At 43.7% G+C, this 17,612-nt stretch overlaps 3 protein-coding genes and 1 long non-coding RNA gene across 11 annotated transcripts in view; 1 reads left to right on the top strand and 3 right to left on the bottom strand.

The window, feature by feature from the left end:
- Window positions 1-106: 106 nt before the first annotated feature.
- Window positions 107-8,056, bottom strand: hoxa1a (homeobox A1a). Its single transcript, XM_028035436.1, has 2 exons — window positions 2,012-8,056; window positions 107-1,217 (listed from the first exon to the last, which is right to left on the bottom strand). Exons 1-2 carry the CDS (start codon window positions 2,616-2,618, stop codon window positions 835-837), a joined length of 990 nt encoding a protein of 329 aa, XP_027891237.1. The 5' UTR covers window positions 2,619-8,056; the 3' UTR covers window positions 107-834.
- A 120-nt stretch (window positions 8,057-8,176) lies between these two features.
- On the bottom strand, window positions 8,177-13,897 carry LOC114155516 (homeobox protein Hox-A2a). Of its 2 annotated transcripts, XM_028035435.1 has the most exons (3): window positions 13,592-13,897; window positions 9,977-10,199; window positions 8,177-9,394 (listed from the first exon to the last, which is right to left on the bottom strand). In XM_028035435.1, exons 1-3 carry the CDS (start codon window positions 13,628-13,630, stop codon window positions 8,673-8,675), a joined length of 984 nt encoding a protein of 327 aa, XP_027891236.1. In that variant the 5' UTR covers window positions 13,631-13,897; the 3' UTR covers window positions 8,177-8,672. The 2 variants fall into 2 exon arrangements, with proteins under 2 accessions (XP_027891236.1, XP_027891235.1); XM_028035434.1 differs by lacking the exon at window positions 13,592-13,897 and having other exon boundaries at window positions 9,977-11,207.
- On the top strand, window positions 12,054-15,246 carry LOC114155520 (uncharacterized). Its single transcript, XR_003597765.1, has 2 exons — window positions 12,054-13,154; window positions 14,235-15,246. It is a non-coding gene; the product is annotated as an uncharacterized LOC114155520 (long non-coding RNA).
- The window catches only part of hoxa3a (homeobox A3a), a 33,591-nt gene continuing 30,782 nt past the window's right edge, over window positions 14,804-17,612 (bottom strand). For all 7 annotated transcript variants that reach the window (XM_028035429.1, XM_028035427.1, XM_028035433.1 and 4 more), the window contains one exon: window positions 14,804-16,491. In XM_028035429.1, the coding sequence (XP_027891230.1) occupies window positions 15,680-16,491 (812 nt within the window). In that variant the 3' untranslated portion in view covers window positions 14,804-15,679. The remainder of the gene's footprint in view (window positions 16,492-17,612) is intronic.

Genomic DNA, 17,612 nt, shown 5'->3' with positions numbered 1-17,612 from the left:
GTTACGCTACATCATTCCCAATATCTACCCCGCAGGAGACAAAAAAAAAAAAAAAAAGTGACACAGAGGAAAAGATTTATATTTAAACGTACTTTAATACACACGATTGACCCGTAAACGCCTCTCTGGACAAAACACTTTACATTCGTCCCACTTGATTAAATGGAACAGCAGATGAAAGCCTTTCACAGCCCTGAAGGACCGGCTCCGCAACTGATAAAACTCAGCGCCCCACTGGTGATACATGAAGGCTTTACATATCATGCAAATCCCATATAGTACATTCAAACAGTCATCACGCACACACACGCGCGCGCGCACAGACAAAATAAAAGACAGAGGTGACATCGATGAAACAGCTACTGTAACTATTCATTCACTAACGATAAATAAACGAGGTCATCTCGTTGATTGCGTGATGCCCCATTAACAGCATCGCCTGTGGCCGGTGGTGCACAAATTTGGCACTATTTTATTATTATTATTATTTTTTTGAGGTATTTGTTTGTGTGTGTGCAGATTTGTCTCTTTATTTTTTAAATAAAGCAGCACTGGGTCATGGTATAGGGCATAGGGGTGGCAGTCTTTCCACTTAGTTTTATAAATGGGAAGCCACATGTTCAGCAAATAAACACATTTCAAATCATGACTGGACAATAGTGCTTCGTGCAGACACGTTAGTGGTTATACAACAACTCTAAAACCTTTAAGCCATTGTCCGTATTATTGGGAAATGCCCCAAAAGTCTATAAATGTACACGCAAATATCAGTCGCAACAATCTTTAACTTTGGTGGTCAGGCTCACGTGGCCTAAAGAGGTAAAGAGTTGGTCCTCAGTTGGAGGCGTAAGTGTCAGTGCCCGTCGAAGACACGGTGGAGGATGAGGGGGAGGGAGTAGAGGGGGAAGACGAGGTCGACCTCTCAGATGCTGCATCGTCCATTTTCTCCGGGATGATTTCCTCCCGTTCTGCGGGGGGAGCTTTGGCCGGCAGCAGCCCCTCCTTCTCACGCTTTTTCTGCTTCATCCTCCGGTTCTGGAACCAGATTTTTACCTGAGTCTCATTCAGCTGCAGCGCGGCCGCGATCTCTACGCGGCGCGCCCGCGTCAGATACTTGTTGAAGTGAAACTCCTTTTCCAGTTCTGTAAGCTGCTTGGTGGTGAAGTTGGTCCGGACAGTGTTCGGCTGACCTGCGTAACCGTATTCCCCGGATCGTCCTGCAGACAGAAGTGAAGGCTTTATCCTGTTTTCTTTAGTACCATAAACAGTTAAAATGCCCCCCAATAAAACCAGTCTTGTTTTACGCATCTGGAACCACTTTTACTCACCAGAAAATTGATGGCTTCTCTTGCAAAAAAACAAAAACAAAACAAAAACAAAAAGGAGCACTGGTATTCTAATCAACGTATGCCATTGAGTTCTCTTTAAAGATTTAAAGTTGTAAATTTGAGAGTGATAAAAAATTCCTTTGGAGTTTAGTTATCTGAGCGCTGGAAAGAACACATAGATGTCAAAGTTACACTATAACAAGCAGCTTAGACCAAGCAAACGTGTTGGCAGTTTCCTTCAAACATTGATGTTTATGGACGTCTTTTGATGTACGCTTAAGGTTAGCTAGTCCTTGTCTTTATTTAGCCCAAAAACATGTTGCAGGAAAATCTTTGATTTTTAGCCAACATGTCCTGCCCAAAATTACAAAACTGTCAAGCTTAATTACCATATTCGATCAATAAACATCAATAGACGTCTATAAAGTCTTTTCACGTATGTAGTGAGAAAATGCTCACTATTGTAACAGGATTTGGAACATCTTTTGACTTTTGAACATCTTAGGCCCTTTTACATAACTGTGTAAAATACCAATACATGAATCTTTCTCTAAGTCTTCATTTTCGTTTTTCAACTATATGTTGACAAAGTTTCGAGGGAAAGCGATGTCATCGTTTCCGGGTCTGATTAAATGTTGTCGTCGTGTCCTTTCTGCTGTTAAAGCACATTTCCCCCCACTCACCTGTTTTCGGTGGATTCCTCTTGACCTTCATCCAGTCGAAAGTCTGCGCAGAGGAGGCGCCCTCCGACAGAGGTGAACAACAAGCCTCCAGGTGAGCTGCGTGCAGAGGTGACATAGGGTTTGAGCCACCAGGGTAAGGGGGTGCTTGTTCGAGTCCGCCTCCGTAGGCAGCGTGGCTATACTGCAGCTGGCCCAGTGGGGTGGCACTGTAACCGTGGCGGTGCTGAGGAACCATGGAGGAGGGTAAGTTACCCGAAAACATCAATGGACCGCACTGGGGAAACGCAGCTCCAGAGTCCACTTCCTGGTTCAGCGTGTAGTGGTTATATGTTGCACAAAAACTTTGGGGCCCATAGCTGGAGCTACAGGCCGGGTGGGCTCCGTAGGAGAGACCCAACGTGTTTGCAGAAGACTGGTAAGACGCCGGCTGATGGTGGAGGCTGTCAGGAGAAGTCCTGTTTGCCACGAAGTGCTCATCCGCCCCACAGCTGTTGACAGCAGCCCCGCAGGACTGGAAAGCTGTAATCCCGTGGTCCGAGTGGAAAGCCCTGATGGAGCATGAGCCACCTTCTCCGCTCATCACCGAGTAGTCTAAGAAGCTGCTCATTGTGGCATCGTTCTCCGAGGGGCTGAGGGACCGTCCTCTCCAACTAAACGCCCTCTAACCCACCCTTGCCCAAAGTGACCGTGCCAACCTTTACCTATACTCTATCCTTATCAGTGTTGGAAGGAGGGGGCGCGCACTGACCGATATCAATGAACGGCTGCTGTCACGTGGCTACAGGTCAGCCAGTGAGGCACTTGTCCTTATCCCCTATAGGACGGTGACAGATTGGTGTTTGAGGGGCTATTTAAATTCCGAGCGCTCGTCGATCAAGGTGACGCGCGATGCCGTTAATGTATTGGCCAAGCAAACAATGAGCTAGGAGGCAGACGGAGGTGGACAGTCCCGGGGTCGCATGCGGGGAGCAGGGCTGCTGCAAGCAACCCCGCTGCGCGCTCCTGCACCGGTGGAGAGATTAACTTTTCATCCTCTGCTACCTCACCGTGAGGACGGCCCTGCACTCTGACCCCCAGGTAGCCTATTTTTGGTTTAGCGCGTGTGGGGGTGTGCATGTGTCTTGCTCGAGTGTAACAGCGGCGTTGTCACATGCGTAGCACCGTCAGTCGCTCTTGGATGGATGGCCAAGTATGAGTGTCCCTCTGTGTGTCTGTGTGTGTGTGTGCGCGCGCGGGTGTGTGTGTGTGTGTGTGTGTGTGTGCGCGTACCATTGCCGCGGGGTATGTATGGGCTATTAATGTCTCATTCCGATACGAAATGTTTCACGCTTGAACATTATGGGATTTTACTCTGCAAATATTGTCACAGTGTGACAGTAAGGAAGAGGCAGGAACATTGCCCTCCCAATATTGAAACGAGCAACCTTTCCCTTTCTAGATTTTTCTACAGTTTTCTTCTTTTGTTATGAACTGTTAAATGAAGCAGTAGAAGATTTAGAGGTGCAATTAATTTCACCTCTTTCCGTCATTTTGTACCTGTTTTTTTGCAGGTATGTAAAGGAGCCGGGACTGATCCATGTATCAGTTCGTGACCCTTTGCTTTGTACCTTCTCTGACAACCAACTTGTATTTTTTTTATCCTTCAGTCATCTCTGCTGTAAAGTGTGTTTACAACTCCAACTAATGAATTCTATTAGCAGGAGGAGAGAGCAGGATGGAATATGAAATCATCAGATATCAGGCTATATGGCACAGTTTATGTAAAAGTGGAAAGTTGAACATTTTATATCTGTTTATCTGAATAATTGATAAAAACACTTGATTTTTTAGGCAGATATAGCCTGGTTTGTTCACAGTGTACATGGAAAGTATGTTGGAATGAAATGGCATTGAATTGGTACGAAATGGGAGTATCATTGTCAAGGAATCTGTGTTTGCCTATTGTACACTCCACCTCATGTGGCAGCAGGGGCGTCTTCAGAACTTCCTCAGACCAGATAGGAACCAATGAGGATACTGTGTGGGAAACAAAAACCAGAAGTCATATCAAAACAATGTTATCGTTTTATCCATATCTTTATTTTTTAGTGAAGTCGTGAAGTCGTGAGGAAAGAGAGGCAGAGAACCTTCAGTAAGAGGCTCAAATAAATAAATAAATAAATCTATTGTCTACCCGCTTATTCTTGCAGGGAGGAAGTCAGGGGGGAAACTGGTGCCAGCAGTCATTGGGTGAGGAACAGGACAGGGCAGCACAGAGACACACGGGGCAAACAGCCATGCAGACGCATTTAAAATACCAATTGACCTAAGAGTCACCTGCTTGGACTCTAGAGAAATGCGGAGCACTCGTAAAGAACCCTCACATCCACACAAGAACTCCATCCACATAGAGCCTATAGGCGTCGATTTGAACCCAAAACCTTATTAATGCAAGCTCACAATGCCAACTATGCCACTGTGCAAACTCCAAATGTATAAATAGAAAAAAAATTAATAAATGTTACAACTCACAGAGGCTTGTTTTCTCTTAACATAGAGTCTATCTGAAACTGTCAGGCCTGGTTGGTGGAGGGGCTGAGAGCAGATTTACAGGAGTGACCGACCTCACACCACCCACTGTCACATCATTCTCCATTCTGTGCATGTAGTTTTACTTATTGATGCAAGACAACAATCTGTACGCTTCAGAGTTAGGCAAGCTTCTCAACCCTATCCTATAAGGAAGAGCATAAACACAAAGTTAATCTCACATTAGGTCTGGGTAATAATCAATAAATAATAATAAATATATTGTGGAGACCATCTTTTTTCTCTGACCTATTAAATTGGGTGTTCAAATGTCAGGAAAGAAGCGCCAACAAATCTTACTTGTTACGATTCATATAAAATGTCACTCCAGGATAGACTGAGGAAGCAGATATGGTTAAATTGGCAACACTGAACTGTAACCACAAACAACAAATATTTTACAAACATGTCCGTTTTTAGTATACTGATTAGATTCACATCTTAAATTGACACAACTTACTTTTTAAAAATCTACCCTTTTAATCCTTTTAAAGTGTAAGCTGACACTTAACAAAAATAACAGATTAAATTTTATGATTTCTATATTCTACACAAGAATATTGATTCATTATTATTATTATTATTATTATTATTATTATTATTACTTAACTTCAAATTTAACTGTAACAAAAATACCAAAATAAAAGCTCTGCTAATTCTTCTAAGGCTTTTGTCTTGGTTCGAAGTTAATAGTGGGCCCCCGACCCCGTACAAAGTCTTTAAGAGACGCCCCTGTCGTGGTATGTTCTTAAATCTCCCGTCCTGTACATGTAGTTTCACGCCACACGACACACACACAAAACAAACTCTTTGCACTAAACTGGTAGTTGGTTTTTGTTCTCATTTCATTCATAAAATAACGCACAAACAAAAAAAACGCAACTGCTTCATGTTTGGGTTGTCACAGGTGATGAAGAGGCAAGACAACACATTCACCATTAGGATGATGGGGTATTCATTTTTTCATCTCTAGCAGGTCAGAGGGTCTGCCATCTACTGTGGTTTCACTCCCACATGTATTCATTACGCATGTACGGTGATCAAATGATATAATAATGAGAGGAGGTCTTAAATGCGCCTATGTAGCCTGAGGTGTGAGTGTGGGCTGATTATCCTGTTAAGATCATCAAATAAAGCTGCCGGAGAAATGAATGGCCGCAGAAAAGAAGAGGAGTGAGAGAGAGAGCCTGGAGAGCAGAAAGAGAGAGAGAGAGAGAGAGACGGAGGGCAGGGGCGGGGGGAAGTATGCGTGGGAGACATGCGGCAGATGCACAACCTCTCACCGAGGAAGGAGAAGAAAGGGGAGGGAGAAGTAAAGGATCTCATGGAGAAGCGAGCGCCCCCAGAGGCCAAGAGAAGCTAAACGCCCACAACGCTGCTGATACAGAGCTCAGACCGCTGAACGTCTGAGCTCTGACGTTTTTTCAGGACTGTGGGTCGCCTTCTCTATTCAGTCTGGGAAATATGTTTAAAAAGTGACTTTTTCTTTTTAAGGCCTTAGCTTCAAATTGAGCACTATCAAAGAAGTCAGGCTTGGCTAACCTATGACGTCATCGTGGAAAATATGTTAGTTTAGTGAGAATGTGTTGGTTCAAATGATCTTTTTTAGGCCGTCGCTTCAAATGTAGTCTTACGTAAAAGAGTCAGGCTTGGATAACACATTACACCAACCAACCTCAACAACTTTCTGAACACCGTAAGGCGTCAATAAACATCTTTTGTGGGTTTTGATTAAGTTGCTTTCCGACTAAAGTGCATCAAGTTATTTGTAATGAGACCGACATCTTAAATTTCTTATTTTCCTTTGCGTTTTTGTTGTTGTTGTTGTTTTTAATTGCTGCAGCTTCTCTGTTGAACAGAGGTTGCCTTTTTGAATCTTTGAGAGTTTAGGTTTCGATAGGGGAAATGTGACGTCACCGTAAAATAAAAATGAAAACAAAGTGAAATTTGTTTGAAACTTCCCATCAGCGGGGAGGGGTGGAAAAAGCCCACTGGGTTCAATTCCCCTCCACTCCCACCGTCCCCCCTCCCTCTTCTCTCTGTCTCCTCCAGCTGCCTCTGCGGTGAGTGGGCGAAGGCTCCTGCCTCACTGAGCTCGTGGAAAGAAGCAGCGTCGCCACATGCCGGAACCTCGTAAGGCTTTTCACGGCTCTTTGTGTGAGCTGCAGGAGCACAGAAAAGGCGCACTGTCTCGGAATGATTTGGTCAAAACGGCCTCCACCAGGGTTAGTCGAAAAGACATGGGAGGGAAAAAAGTTGAATTTACTTTTTAGCCCCACTTAGTGTCCCCACCTCCCCCCAATCCTCATCCTAACCACATCTGCACACACACAGGGACATATAACTCCTAACTATTCGCCAAATAATAAATAAACAGAAACAGTTGCTTAGCTTTCAGATTTTTCAGTGAAAAGTTCGAGTTGATGTGCAAACGTTTTTTAATCGATTCATTTCAACTGGTGGTTTCTAGCATCAGGCTCAGATGTGTTGTGTTGATTTAATACGTCTAGTAAAAACCCCATTCCTGACGAGGAGTCACATTGAGCAAGATTAGAAATAATCCTTTATTGAATAGGAGGCTTTAAGGCGCAGCTGAAACATACGAGCGTCCAGTAATGTGGTAAAATCCTCCAAACACGCCTAATTTCCTGTTAAACAAGCTTAGACAATAATCTCTACTTGAGAAAGCTTTTCTTCGGAGTGAATTTGATAAATGTTCAATATACCGAAAGGAGTCTGGCTTAAGTTTGAGCGCAGCCTCTTAATCCCGAGCCGGCTGCTGCTACTGCTGCTACTGCTGTCTCTGAGCCATGAGCCGTGTTCAAACAAGCTATAAAAATGAATTATTACCAAACGCATGCAGTGACTCGGCCCCTTTTTTAGTTTTAGGAGTCGGGGAGTCCCGTATGAAAACGTAAGTGGGTGTTTTTTATTATTTGTGCACATTACGCGACAATTGCTCTCCTTAACGTCCGTCTCTTTCATGCCACCTCGGTGATTTATGAGCTCCTGAAGGCAAACATGGCTCCGGTTATTTGCCTGCAACTTGCACTCAGTGTTAACAGCTACGATCTCCGCAGGAAATTTTATTTAGATTTGTTTTTTCTTTAAAATAAATTAGTTTGGAAGTTAGAAAATGTAAATGTTGATCTTATAGTTCTCAAATTTATTTGCTTTTTTTTCCTTTACCTAAAAGTTTAGGCATTTTGAAATAAATAAATATGCCTGTCTTGCATTAAGGTTTAGTGATTATTTTAGTCTTCATTTTGTTTTATATGTTATCTGTATTCTAGGTTTTGTTTGGAAAATATTTAAGCAACTGCGTTTTACTATAAATGATTAGAGGGTGGAATTTATTTATTTATTCACTGATGATGAAAAACTTTTTTTCTAAATTCTTTGTTTCATTCAAACAAGTGTCCCGTTGAGAAATGAATGCAAATCGATCATTTATATTCATTACCAACCTGTTGTTGATTTACACAGCCTCTTACTCTCGCTTCTGATTAAATGTTTCTTACAGGAAACCAGGAAACGAAAAAAAAAAAAGTTCACTCTAGAAATGTTAAAAAGAAAAGAGTCAAACACAAGCAGAAGGATTGTAGCAAGTTAGTTTGTATTCTAACAAAAATATCCAAGAAAACTATACAAAAATAAAAAACGACCCGGTTCCGCATTGACCTAACACTGTTAGATTACTTTCTCTCTCTCACACACACACCCACACGCACCCACACACACACGCACACACACACACACACACACACACACACACACACACACACACACACACACACACACACTTTCCCTCTTAACACCCACACACTTGTAATTTCTATTCCAAGTGATCAAGTTGCTATGGTAATTAAGCTATAAGCAGAGCTATTTCAGTGAGTTAGTTCCGTCCTTACCTTGTATTAATCGTCAAGTCAAATATCAAGAGAATAAATGTGCCGCACATACAAACAATGTGAATTAATGCCTTCGTAGCCTGATTTCATACACACATTCTCTCTCTCTCTCCCTCTTTCTCTCTCTCTCACACACACACACACAAACAAGGAAAATTTGAAGGATTTTCTTTGTTTCTGAGTTAATAGTTCAGATGCTGCAGGTCGATTGTGGTCAGCGACTCCGAGAAAAAATAGAACGTGTCCGCGGAGATGTCCACGGGGCTATCCAGAGACTCCGACAAGCTCGGCGAGGCTGTGTCCGAGAGCTGCAGGCAGGAATCCGAGGAGAAAGGCTGAAAGTCGTGCAAAGAAACATCCAGGGCTGAGGGGCTGTCGCCATTGTCCGGCCCAGATGCCGATCCGGGGCCCATTGTTGACATACAGCCCGGAACAGTGGGTGACGGGTTGGGAAAATGTTTCAGATTTTTGTCATAGCTTGCCGCCTCTCCATTATTGTGAAGCTGCTGCTGCTGCTGCGGCTGCTGCTGTGTGTTGTTCTGAAAGGAGCAGGTATCTCTCTCCAGGAGGGGCCCACTCTGCTCGTACAGCAGGCCGCTCCCCTCCTCGTCCTCCTCGCTGTGGATGCCGTCGTCGGCTCCGGGGCCCTTCGCGTCTCCCCCTCCGTGGTTCTCCTTGGTCTGAGTCTGGCGCTTGTGCTTCATGCGCCGGTTCTGGAACCACACCTTGACCTGTCTCTCGGTCAGATCCAGCAGGGCCGCGATCTCCACCCGCCTCGGCCGACACAGATACTTGTTGAAGTGGAACTCCTTCTCCAGCTCCAGCAGCTGCGTGTTGGTGTATGCGGTCCTCAGCCTGCGGGAGCCCCCTCCTCCAGCCGCTCCCTCCACGATCTCAGGCGAACCTGAAAAATAAACAGCAAGGAGATTCTTAAAAAGGTTTTTTTTTTTAAAGTAGGATACAACAATTGTATAACCCCGCTGCCAATAAATGCGACATTCTTGAGTTTTACATGAAGCAAAATGGCCGCTGGAGCCGTTAACCTGCACATTTTACCCAAACATAATGCCTGTATGGATATAAACTCCTCATTTGATTCTTTTATGGAATAAAATAGGTGCCTTCATGTGCGTAAAGCGCCCTAAAACACTGAGGTCCATCCTGGTGTGGGAGTCTAATGAATGCTCCAGCTGCCCTCCTCGGCAAAGGCACTCCATCACTCTTCATTACTGTCACACATCAAAACTCTGCCTCGCCGAGGGGAATAAATCATCTTACATCACCAAACTTTACCCAAACTTTCCCACCCCCCACACACTTCACACTCATATTCATCCACCAGAATAAAGCTATACTCAAGCATATGTTTTTTTTGTTGTTTTTTTTTTTTTATTCATCCGCATTTATTGTCTGTCCTAGTAGGGGCCCGGGTGGCTCCAAATGCAGCAACAGATAGTGAAGGCGTTGTCGGTTAGGATTCACTCACCTTTCGGGGAGAAGCACACTGGTCCGTTGGAGATGGTGGTGGCGGCGGCGGCAGCAGCGGTGGTGGAGTTCGACACTTGATGGTTCTTCTTGGAGGCTTTCTTCTCCCGCATCCACGGGTACTCCGGGGGTAAGGAGGCGGTAGGCAGCGGGCTGCAGCCATCGGGGCTGTGTCTGGGCCGACCGTGCCGCGGATGGCTGCCCGGGTTCAGGCTGGGGATGGTCTGTTCGAAGGGAGGAGGAATCAGTGTCGGGCGTGAAAGCGTCGAGCTCTTGATTGATGAACTTTGAAATGAATCAGCGACAGGGGGGAAAGATGTCAGGCACTCAGCAAGCGACGGCTGACTATTGATAAAACCGCTCTCTCGCTCGAATTCGTAATTCATCTCCGCTCCCTGAGAGCCGAGGAAAGTTTGCGGCGCCGTATTTTTATAAACGTTGCGGCTCAGTGAGGACGATGAAGAAGAAGAAGAAGAAGAAAAAAAAGAAATATATATTTAAAAATAAATCCCCTGATGTGGGGTTTTTTTTCTATTTCAGTGATTACGGCCGTATGGGGACCGAGCTACCATTAAACTATAGAATTCATGGAGACAAGGTTGAAATTGGACCGAATTGCCTGTCACATGATTACCTCTGCCCAATGACAATTTGGGGCTTAATCAAAAGAAGCCACTCTCTGCCTGATTGATCCAAAAGGGGGGGGGAAAAAAGAGAAAAGTCCTCGCTCAGCTGGGCCATGCACGACTGTTTTTATTTACATCTCTGTCCGCTCAGCTCGTCCTCGCCTCGCTCCTCCAGTCCAGTCCACTAAGCCACAAAATGTGTTTTTTAAGAAGCGCCTGACGCTCTCTATTACAGGGAAGGAGACCAGCTCAGGGTGCGCGGATTCGTGCACTCCTCTTTCTCGTATTGTTTGAGGATGTCAGTCGAGAACGCCCCCAGCACACACACACACACACACACACGCATACATCACAAAGCACACACACACACAGAGAGAGACACAGACACATTTCACGCTAGTAGCTCTTCATATTTAAGCTCTGGGGGTGAAAAATAAACTTGAAAACTTAAGAGTTTTGCAATCAGAACCTACGTAAGTTGTTAAGCATTAATTAAAGCTGTAAAACATCAAAATCCACATGATTTGACAAAACTGACAAATATGGCCATTTATTATGAAAACATCTAAACTTCGTCAACTTTTTTTTCTTTATTTATTTATTTTTTTTTTTGCAATTGAGGAATTGCCCAAATTATTCCACTAAGTAAAGTTTCGTTGAATTGTAATTGAGCAAAGTGAGAATGTGGTTGATTTAAAGCGGTTCAGGTGAGGGGCAGAGCACGCTCACTGATAACAAAACGTTCACTTTTCTCAATCGGTCACCATTGTTTGATACAAAGACAGACCCTCTAACCCAAATTTAGTTCAAATGGTCAACTTTTTTCCCGGAGCAAAGCTTCGTTCATAAGACATCAGGTCGTGTTGTCTTCCGTCCAAACAAGTCGAAATACGAAAAGACCGCCCACTCAAAGGCGTCTGCTGGGCTCCGTTAACTTCTGATTATTTTCTTGGACAATGACCAAGTGGTGTTCAAAAAAAGGCGAACCTTTGTCGTACACTTGTGTTAACACGATCAACCCTTTACCACTAAACAGGAAAAATAAAAATACATATCTGCCTCCCATTTCTAGACAGTCCTATGCAAGGACACTTAGAATCAAAACTATATTGAAAACGTGGTTAAACGGCTAAAATAGAAAATGGGTCACCCTGTATCTAAACAACGTGGAAATGTGCTGGAGAAGTGAAAGGTTCTGGGTTATAAATGGTCAAACTCGTGGACAAATACATAACAGATGCCATGGTTTACCATCTAAACAGCCTAAAAATGCAGCTGAAAAGTCAGACGTTAAAAGACATCTGTTACGTTAAAAATGGTTTTGATTACCAAATATTATTATTATTTTTTTTGTTGTTGTTTTTTGTTGAATAGACAAAGAAATTATCTCACGAATAAGACAATGTTCTGAAAAGTGAAAGAGGGACAGAGATGCTTAATTAAATGAGGTTGAAATGTGATTGGTGGTGATCAAATGGGCTAACCTGGCCTAAATTTCAAAAATATTTGTTTATAAAAAGAAAAAATCTGAACGGAGCCGATACCTTAAAAATTACTTCGACTGTCGGCGTATTTCAGGCGCTAAACCAAAACAAGAATAGACAAGCCTCAAATAGACCTTTAAAAGACGTTTATACGGGTCTAGTGTTTGGAGCCATGTAACAGTAGCATTAAGGCACATTTTCGTTCATTCCACTAAAACGTCGAGCTCATAAACCCGTGACGAAACACAGAATCTCTTTTGATGACTCAAAGCAGCCACGATTACTGCATTCCTTTAAAAGCAGCGTTGGAAATAGTCTTGTTTTCATGTCAGGAGCGCAAAGCCACCAGGCTGCATAAAGCAAAGATTTATTGGACGGACATTGCCACACTTGCTTGGGGTGGGTGGGTGGGAGGGGAATGAGCTTCCCAATGTATTTCTATTATCCTTCCTACCTGAAATGGTCATGGAGCAAGCATAAACACTGTTACAATCGACCTTTTACAACGAAATCTATTTGCCAGCGTTATTATGCTGATGGGAATGCTATTGAGCTGCTCTCTTCCCTTATTTGTGCTCAGTTTCATATGGCTCTTCTAGAAGAATCTGTAAAAGCACCATTCAGGAGATCCCCCCCACCCCCCTTTTTTTTATTCGTCTGGAAGTACATGGGGTATTTTTCGTCCACAAAAATATATATCTGTATGTGGCTTATTGAGTAAGAAGAGGGGAAGTAGAGAAGGAGAAGAAGTGGAAGGCCTCTCTCTCAGTTTGTTGCTTATATACCAAACAAAGAGTCCTGGAAGCCTGTGCGCGATCAATCTTACTCGCCAAAAGGTCTGACAGCTCGGTGCCCTCACAACACATTTAAGGCTTCTAACTCTCCCCCGGATCAAATGCAGCCAGGAAGCGCCGAGAAACAGTGGTCACTCAGATTAGAACCGGTTTCTGCTCGCACTGGTAGTCTGTTTGTCGCTGGAGGGATTTTTTTTCTTTCTTTTTAAGAACAAGAAAAAAAAAAAGGAATCTAGTCACACAAGATGCGACCATTGCCTCTCTAAGAGCCATCGGTGAGTATGTGGTAAGGCTGGTTTCCCCACCTGGCTTTTATGTTTAAATTCTAATTTTTTTCTGTTTGTTTTGTTGTTGTTGTTTTTTTCCTTTTCCTAAGACTTGCAAGTCTGCGAATGGAGCAGTAGCGAGTTGCTAAGAGAAGAGACTGATGGCTATTTTGGAATTGCGCGCAGGCTTTGTGTGCACGGACAGGAGTGGGTGGCGGCATTTAGGGGAGCCCGTTGCGTCCCACACACTTATCTTTAGAGCAGGAGTGATTTAGGGCGCAGTTTCACACGAATGCAAAGAGAAAACACCGAGTGTGTGCTCAATTTTGAATTTAGACACAATTTATTTGTGTGCTACCTGCGTTTGGCGCATGTGGGTCAAATCGCTGTCCTGCTGCGTAACGCGTGTGCATGCGTGTTTCTGTTTTGGATACAGAAATACTCACAGCACTGGCCCTTTTTTTCCCCCCTCGGTGACACACCATGCTTCAATTGTTCTAGGTTTCCCTGCTAACCATATGTCAGGGCTGGTGATGTTCGTGCCCTCTGATATCAATCACGCTAGGTTGAAAATGAGAGTCGGAAAAATAAACAGAAGAAAAAAATACATTAATGCGAGCAAATATTATGAGAACTAAACAAAATCCGTCAGAGGTTCGTTGTGGATAAGTATCTTGGCACAGATTTATTTCGATGGCCTTCTGCTTTCAACACCTTTGCTCCTGGCTTGCGTATTGTAATGTCGTTAAAAACAAATAAGATAATTATTGCAATCAACAAAAACAGCAAAAAAAAAAAAAAAAAAAATTGGAATTATTTGTAATATTTTAGTTTGGCATTTAATTTTGAAGATAAAAATACCAACATAAAATATTTGCAGCCATCTATGTCTAGCACTTGTTTTCCCTCCAGTCGTGGTTTGGCCGGTTTTACGCATCAAAATCTGCACATTTCAGGGTCTGATTGAGCAAATAAGGTCCCTGATTATTGTACTTTAGAGTGCGTCCTCTGTGAGCGGCGTTTGACTGGCTCTGCACACAGGCGGGATTATTTTTAAACGATTTCTCATTTGGCTTGTTGTCTCCGCAGAACCCTCCACGAAGACCCGGGTGACATTTTTATTATTATGGATGTGCCCACGCAGATGAGAGAGACGCGCTGGGAAAGAGAAGGGGGCCCACCTTCAAGGAAGAGAGAGTAAATAGATCAAATGTTTTTTTTTTTCTTTTTTTCTTTTAATCTGCGATTTGTTCTTTTTTTTTTTTTTTTTTAAAAAGAGATTTAATGCGGAGCAGTTTGGACTCTTTAAATTAGTTTTAGAAATTTCTGGTAGGACTTTAATTTGTGAAATGTACTTCTTGAATATAATATTTGTAGTTTAAAAAGAGCGTTATGTTTTATGCTGCTTTACCGATGATTCCATACCATCGCTGATAACCCCTTTTCATTTTCAGATATCTATTTTTGGGGTTAAATTAAACAGCATTATGTGATCATGTAAATGTGAAACTGCTTGCAAATTTTAAAATTAAAACGGGTGGATCTGTTTTTTTATGTTGTTTTGTTCTGTTTGTTTTTTTTTTCACATCAATGCTTTTATTTGTTTCTTCGAACTGGAGCACCGTGGAATGTTTGACATCGAGAAGAAGAAAAAAAAATGATGATGTGTTTTGCTTTTTATTCAATAAAGAAACTGCAAACGTGTGTCCTTCTTTCCACCCTTATTGCATGACTGATTGGTTTCTTTTTTCATTCGCTGACAAAACAGAAACACCTCCTCGAATAATAATAATAATAATACTAAGAAAGAAACAAATTGGAAAACCTGCAATCTAAGTGACATGGCTGCATATATGGGCCGAACATGGCACTAGTTTCTCCACCAACCTTCTCCCCTTGCAGACAGAGATGGAGGGGCGTCAAATAATACTATTGGAGTCTGAATAAATAACATTTAAAAAGACCAATGGAACAAAACAGAAGCAAAAGGGGAGGCTGTGCAAGTTCATGACCCTTTGTTTTAAATGTAATCTCCTCACATTCCCAGCTCCTGGCTCTTAATGTTCGTTTTGTACACAAGTGCAACAGAATGCAAAAAAAACAAACAAAAAAAAACATCATTCTTCAATTGCGGATAAATAAAGACGGACAGTTTCACATTGAAAATGAATAACATGTGTTCATAATACCCTGTTTGAGATTTTTAAAAAGACGTTTCAAAAAAAGGAAAAGATTAAATAAGCCTATGGATATGCTATGCCCTTCTTCCCTCCCTCCGTTCGGCTCTATAGACACTCTATGGTACATAAATGTCTTGGTGAGACAATGACACAAGCAAATAGAGGAAAATTCAAGCAAGTCGTGATTATTTGTCCTACGCTACTTCACACATGAAACTATAGAGAACACAAACAAACAATAAAAGGCAAAAGGAGAAGGCGGGAGCCATGAGGAGGCGCAGAAACAAAGCAGGGGGATATGTCTGGAGCTTGGACGAGACAATGGGGCGGAGTGATCCAGGCTTGCGCCGCATGCTACAGATGCGTCAGTTTGGGCGCTTCCTGGATTCTTCCCTGAGAGTAGTGCGGCGTTAGGTCTGTGTACGTCGGCGTCGCATCACACACGCCGTGATGCTGACCGCCGCTGTTGCCCATCGTAATCGCCCCGTTGTACTCCATGCTCGCGGACGGAGGAGGCGGGTGAGGGAGGTGGGTGAGACCGAAAACTGAGGCCCCGGAGCTGGGCACAGAGTCGATGTAGCCTCCGCCGACGTAGACGGGGCTGCTCTGCATGTGCGTGCCATAGTTGCCGTTGCCGTGCAGTGGGTGGTGCGCGTCATACTCGGGCGTGGCCGAGTCCGTCCCAGGGTACCTCTTCTGGGGGGGTGGGCAGCTGTTGAGGGAGTTGCTCAGAGAAGGGGGATATGACGTAGCCATACCGTACGCATTTTGATGAGTTTTATTGTAAGAGGTTGGAGACTGGGACTCGTACGGTACACTGTTAACGAGAGAATGCATAGAGTTGAGGTATCCGCTCCCTCCACCGCCGCCCCCACCGGACGGTGGGCCTACTGGGCTCCGTGGAGACTGTCCGCCAGGAGACGGCATCATCCCGACGCCCTTCTGATCCTTTTTGTACTTCATCCGTCGGTTTTGGAACCAGATTTTGATCTGTCTCTCCGTGAGGTTAAGCAGGTTGGCCATCTCCACCCTCCTGGGCCTGCACAGGTACCGGTTGAAGTGGAACTCCTTCTCCAGCTCCACGAGCTGCGCGCTGGTGTAAGCTGTCCGGGCCCTCTTTGATGCTGCTGACCCCGGGGGACTCTTGTCTCCTGGGCAACTCTCCACTGTCAGGGAGAAGGAGAAGGAGGGCGTCAATCAGTGACCCATTATAGGCACACGGAGAGAAACACAGACGCAAGACACAGGAGAGTGAGAGTGGGAGCAGAACTGGGTGACAACACGTACACTGATAGTGAAACCCTGCAATCAGGAGGGGGTGGTGGTGGTGATAGAGCTCTCTATTAGATAAATATGCCCATTAAAGTACAGTTTTTCATCTCCTAAGATCTGCAGCCAATGTGGAGCAAACATCTCAACATTTTGATAAATTCACACCCAACGCAGGGGTTATCATCAGGGGACCGTGAGACAATTAACAATCAATGTGCCTACATGTGCGAGCACTAACCAGAAATGCAATTGTAGAAAACTGGGTCACTATCTGATGTGTAACCCTGGTTTCCTATACAAAAACATTTTGACCCTCATCCTGCCCCGAAAGTCACACTGCATAACAGGCGCATAATGCAAGCACAAGCATTTATAGATTCTTCAGGGTTTATAAAACTGCTCATCTTGCCCTCGCTGATAAGCTTTAAGAGGCTGGAACTTGCCTGCAGAATCCTAAGGTCATATCCACTTGCGGTGGCAGCCGGCCAACACTTAATAAATTTCACTACCTGTCTCCTAAACCTGAGGTAGGAGGAATGCAACATGACATAACCCGAGGCGTAATGATATTGCACAGATGAAAGAGAAGTCTGCACACAGGAGAAGAAGAAATGGCTCTTAGCTTAGGCTCAGCCAATATGTGCATGCAGGCCCCATTAGGATCTGGCTTAGTTTGGGTGGGTTCTAAATGGTCTCGCGCTCCGAAAAAAGAAAAAAAAAAAAACTTTTTATATTAGATCCACATGGTTTGAATCCAAAATAAAAACAAGTACAAAACAATTCAGACATTATATCTTAGCTGGTTCTAAAACAGATGTGGTGCAAATCGGTATAAACTGAGCAGCACATGATCCACGGATCACAGAGTTTTTCCTCTGTCAAAGTTATATAAGCAGTAAGTATGAGGTCAGTATCCCAACTAAAAACCATTAATTATGGAGCACATATTTCAGCCCGTTTCCTACCCGTATGAGCCCATATGTAAATGTTGACTGTGGAATGGAAGACAAAATGC

This window comes from Xiphophorus couchianus, chromosome 13 (genome assembly GCF_001444195.1).
Source record: "Xiphophorus couchianus chromosome 13, X_couchianus-1.0, whole genome shotgun sequence".
Taxonomy (NCBI): Eukaryota; Metazoa; Chordata; class Actinopteri; order Cyprinodontiformes; family Poeciliidae; genus Xiphophorus; species Xiphophorus couchianus.
The sequence above is the reverse complement of the archived record's forward strand: the minus strand, read 5'-3'. Positions and strand labels throughout refer to the sequence as shown.

Coding starts and splice junctions, on each gene's coding strand:
- LOC114155516 (XM_028035434.1), bottom strand. CDS start 10,361: ATGAATTACGAATTCGAGCGAGAGAGCGGTTTTATCAATAGTCAGCCG. Junction 9,395..9,976: donor AGTGTGCTTCTCCCCGAAAG/GTGAGTGAATCC, acceptor TTTATTTTTCAG/GTTCGCCTGAGATCGTGGAG.
- hoxa1a (XM_028035436.1), bottom strand. CDS start 2,618: ATGAGCAGCTTCTTAGACTACTCGGTGATGAGCGGAGAAGGTGGCTCA. Junction 1,218..2,011: donor GAGGAATCCACCGAAAACAG/GTGAGTGGGGGG, acceptor TTCTGTCTGCAG/GACGATCCGGGGAATACGGT.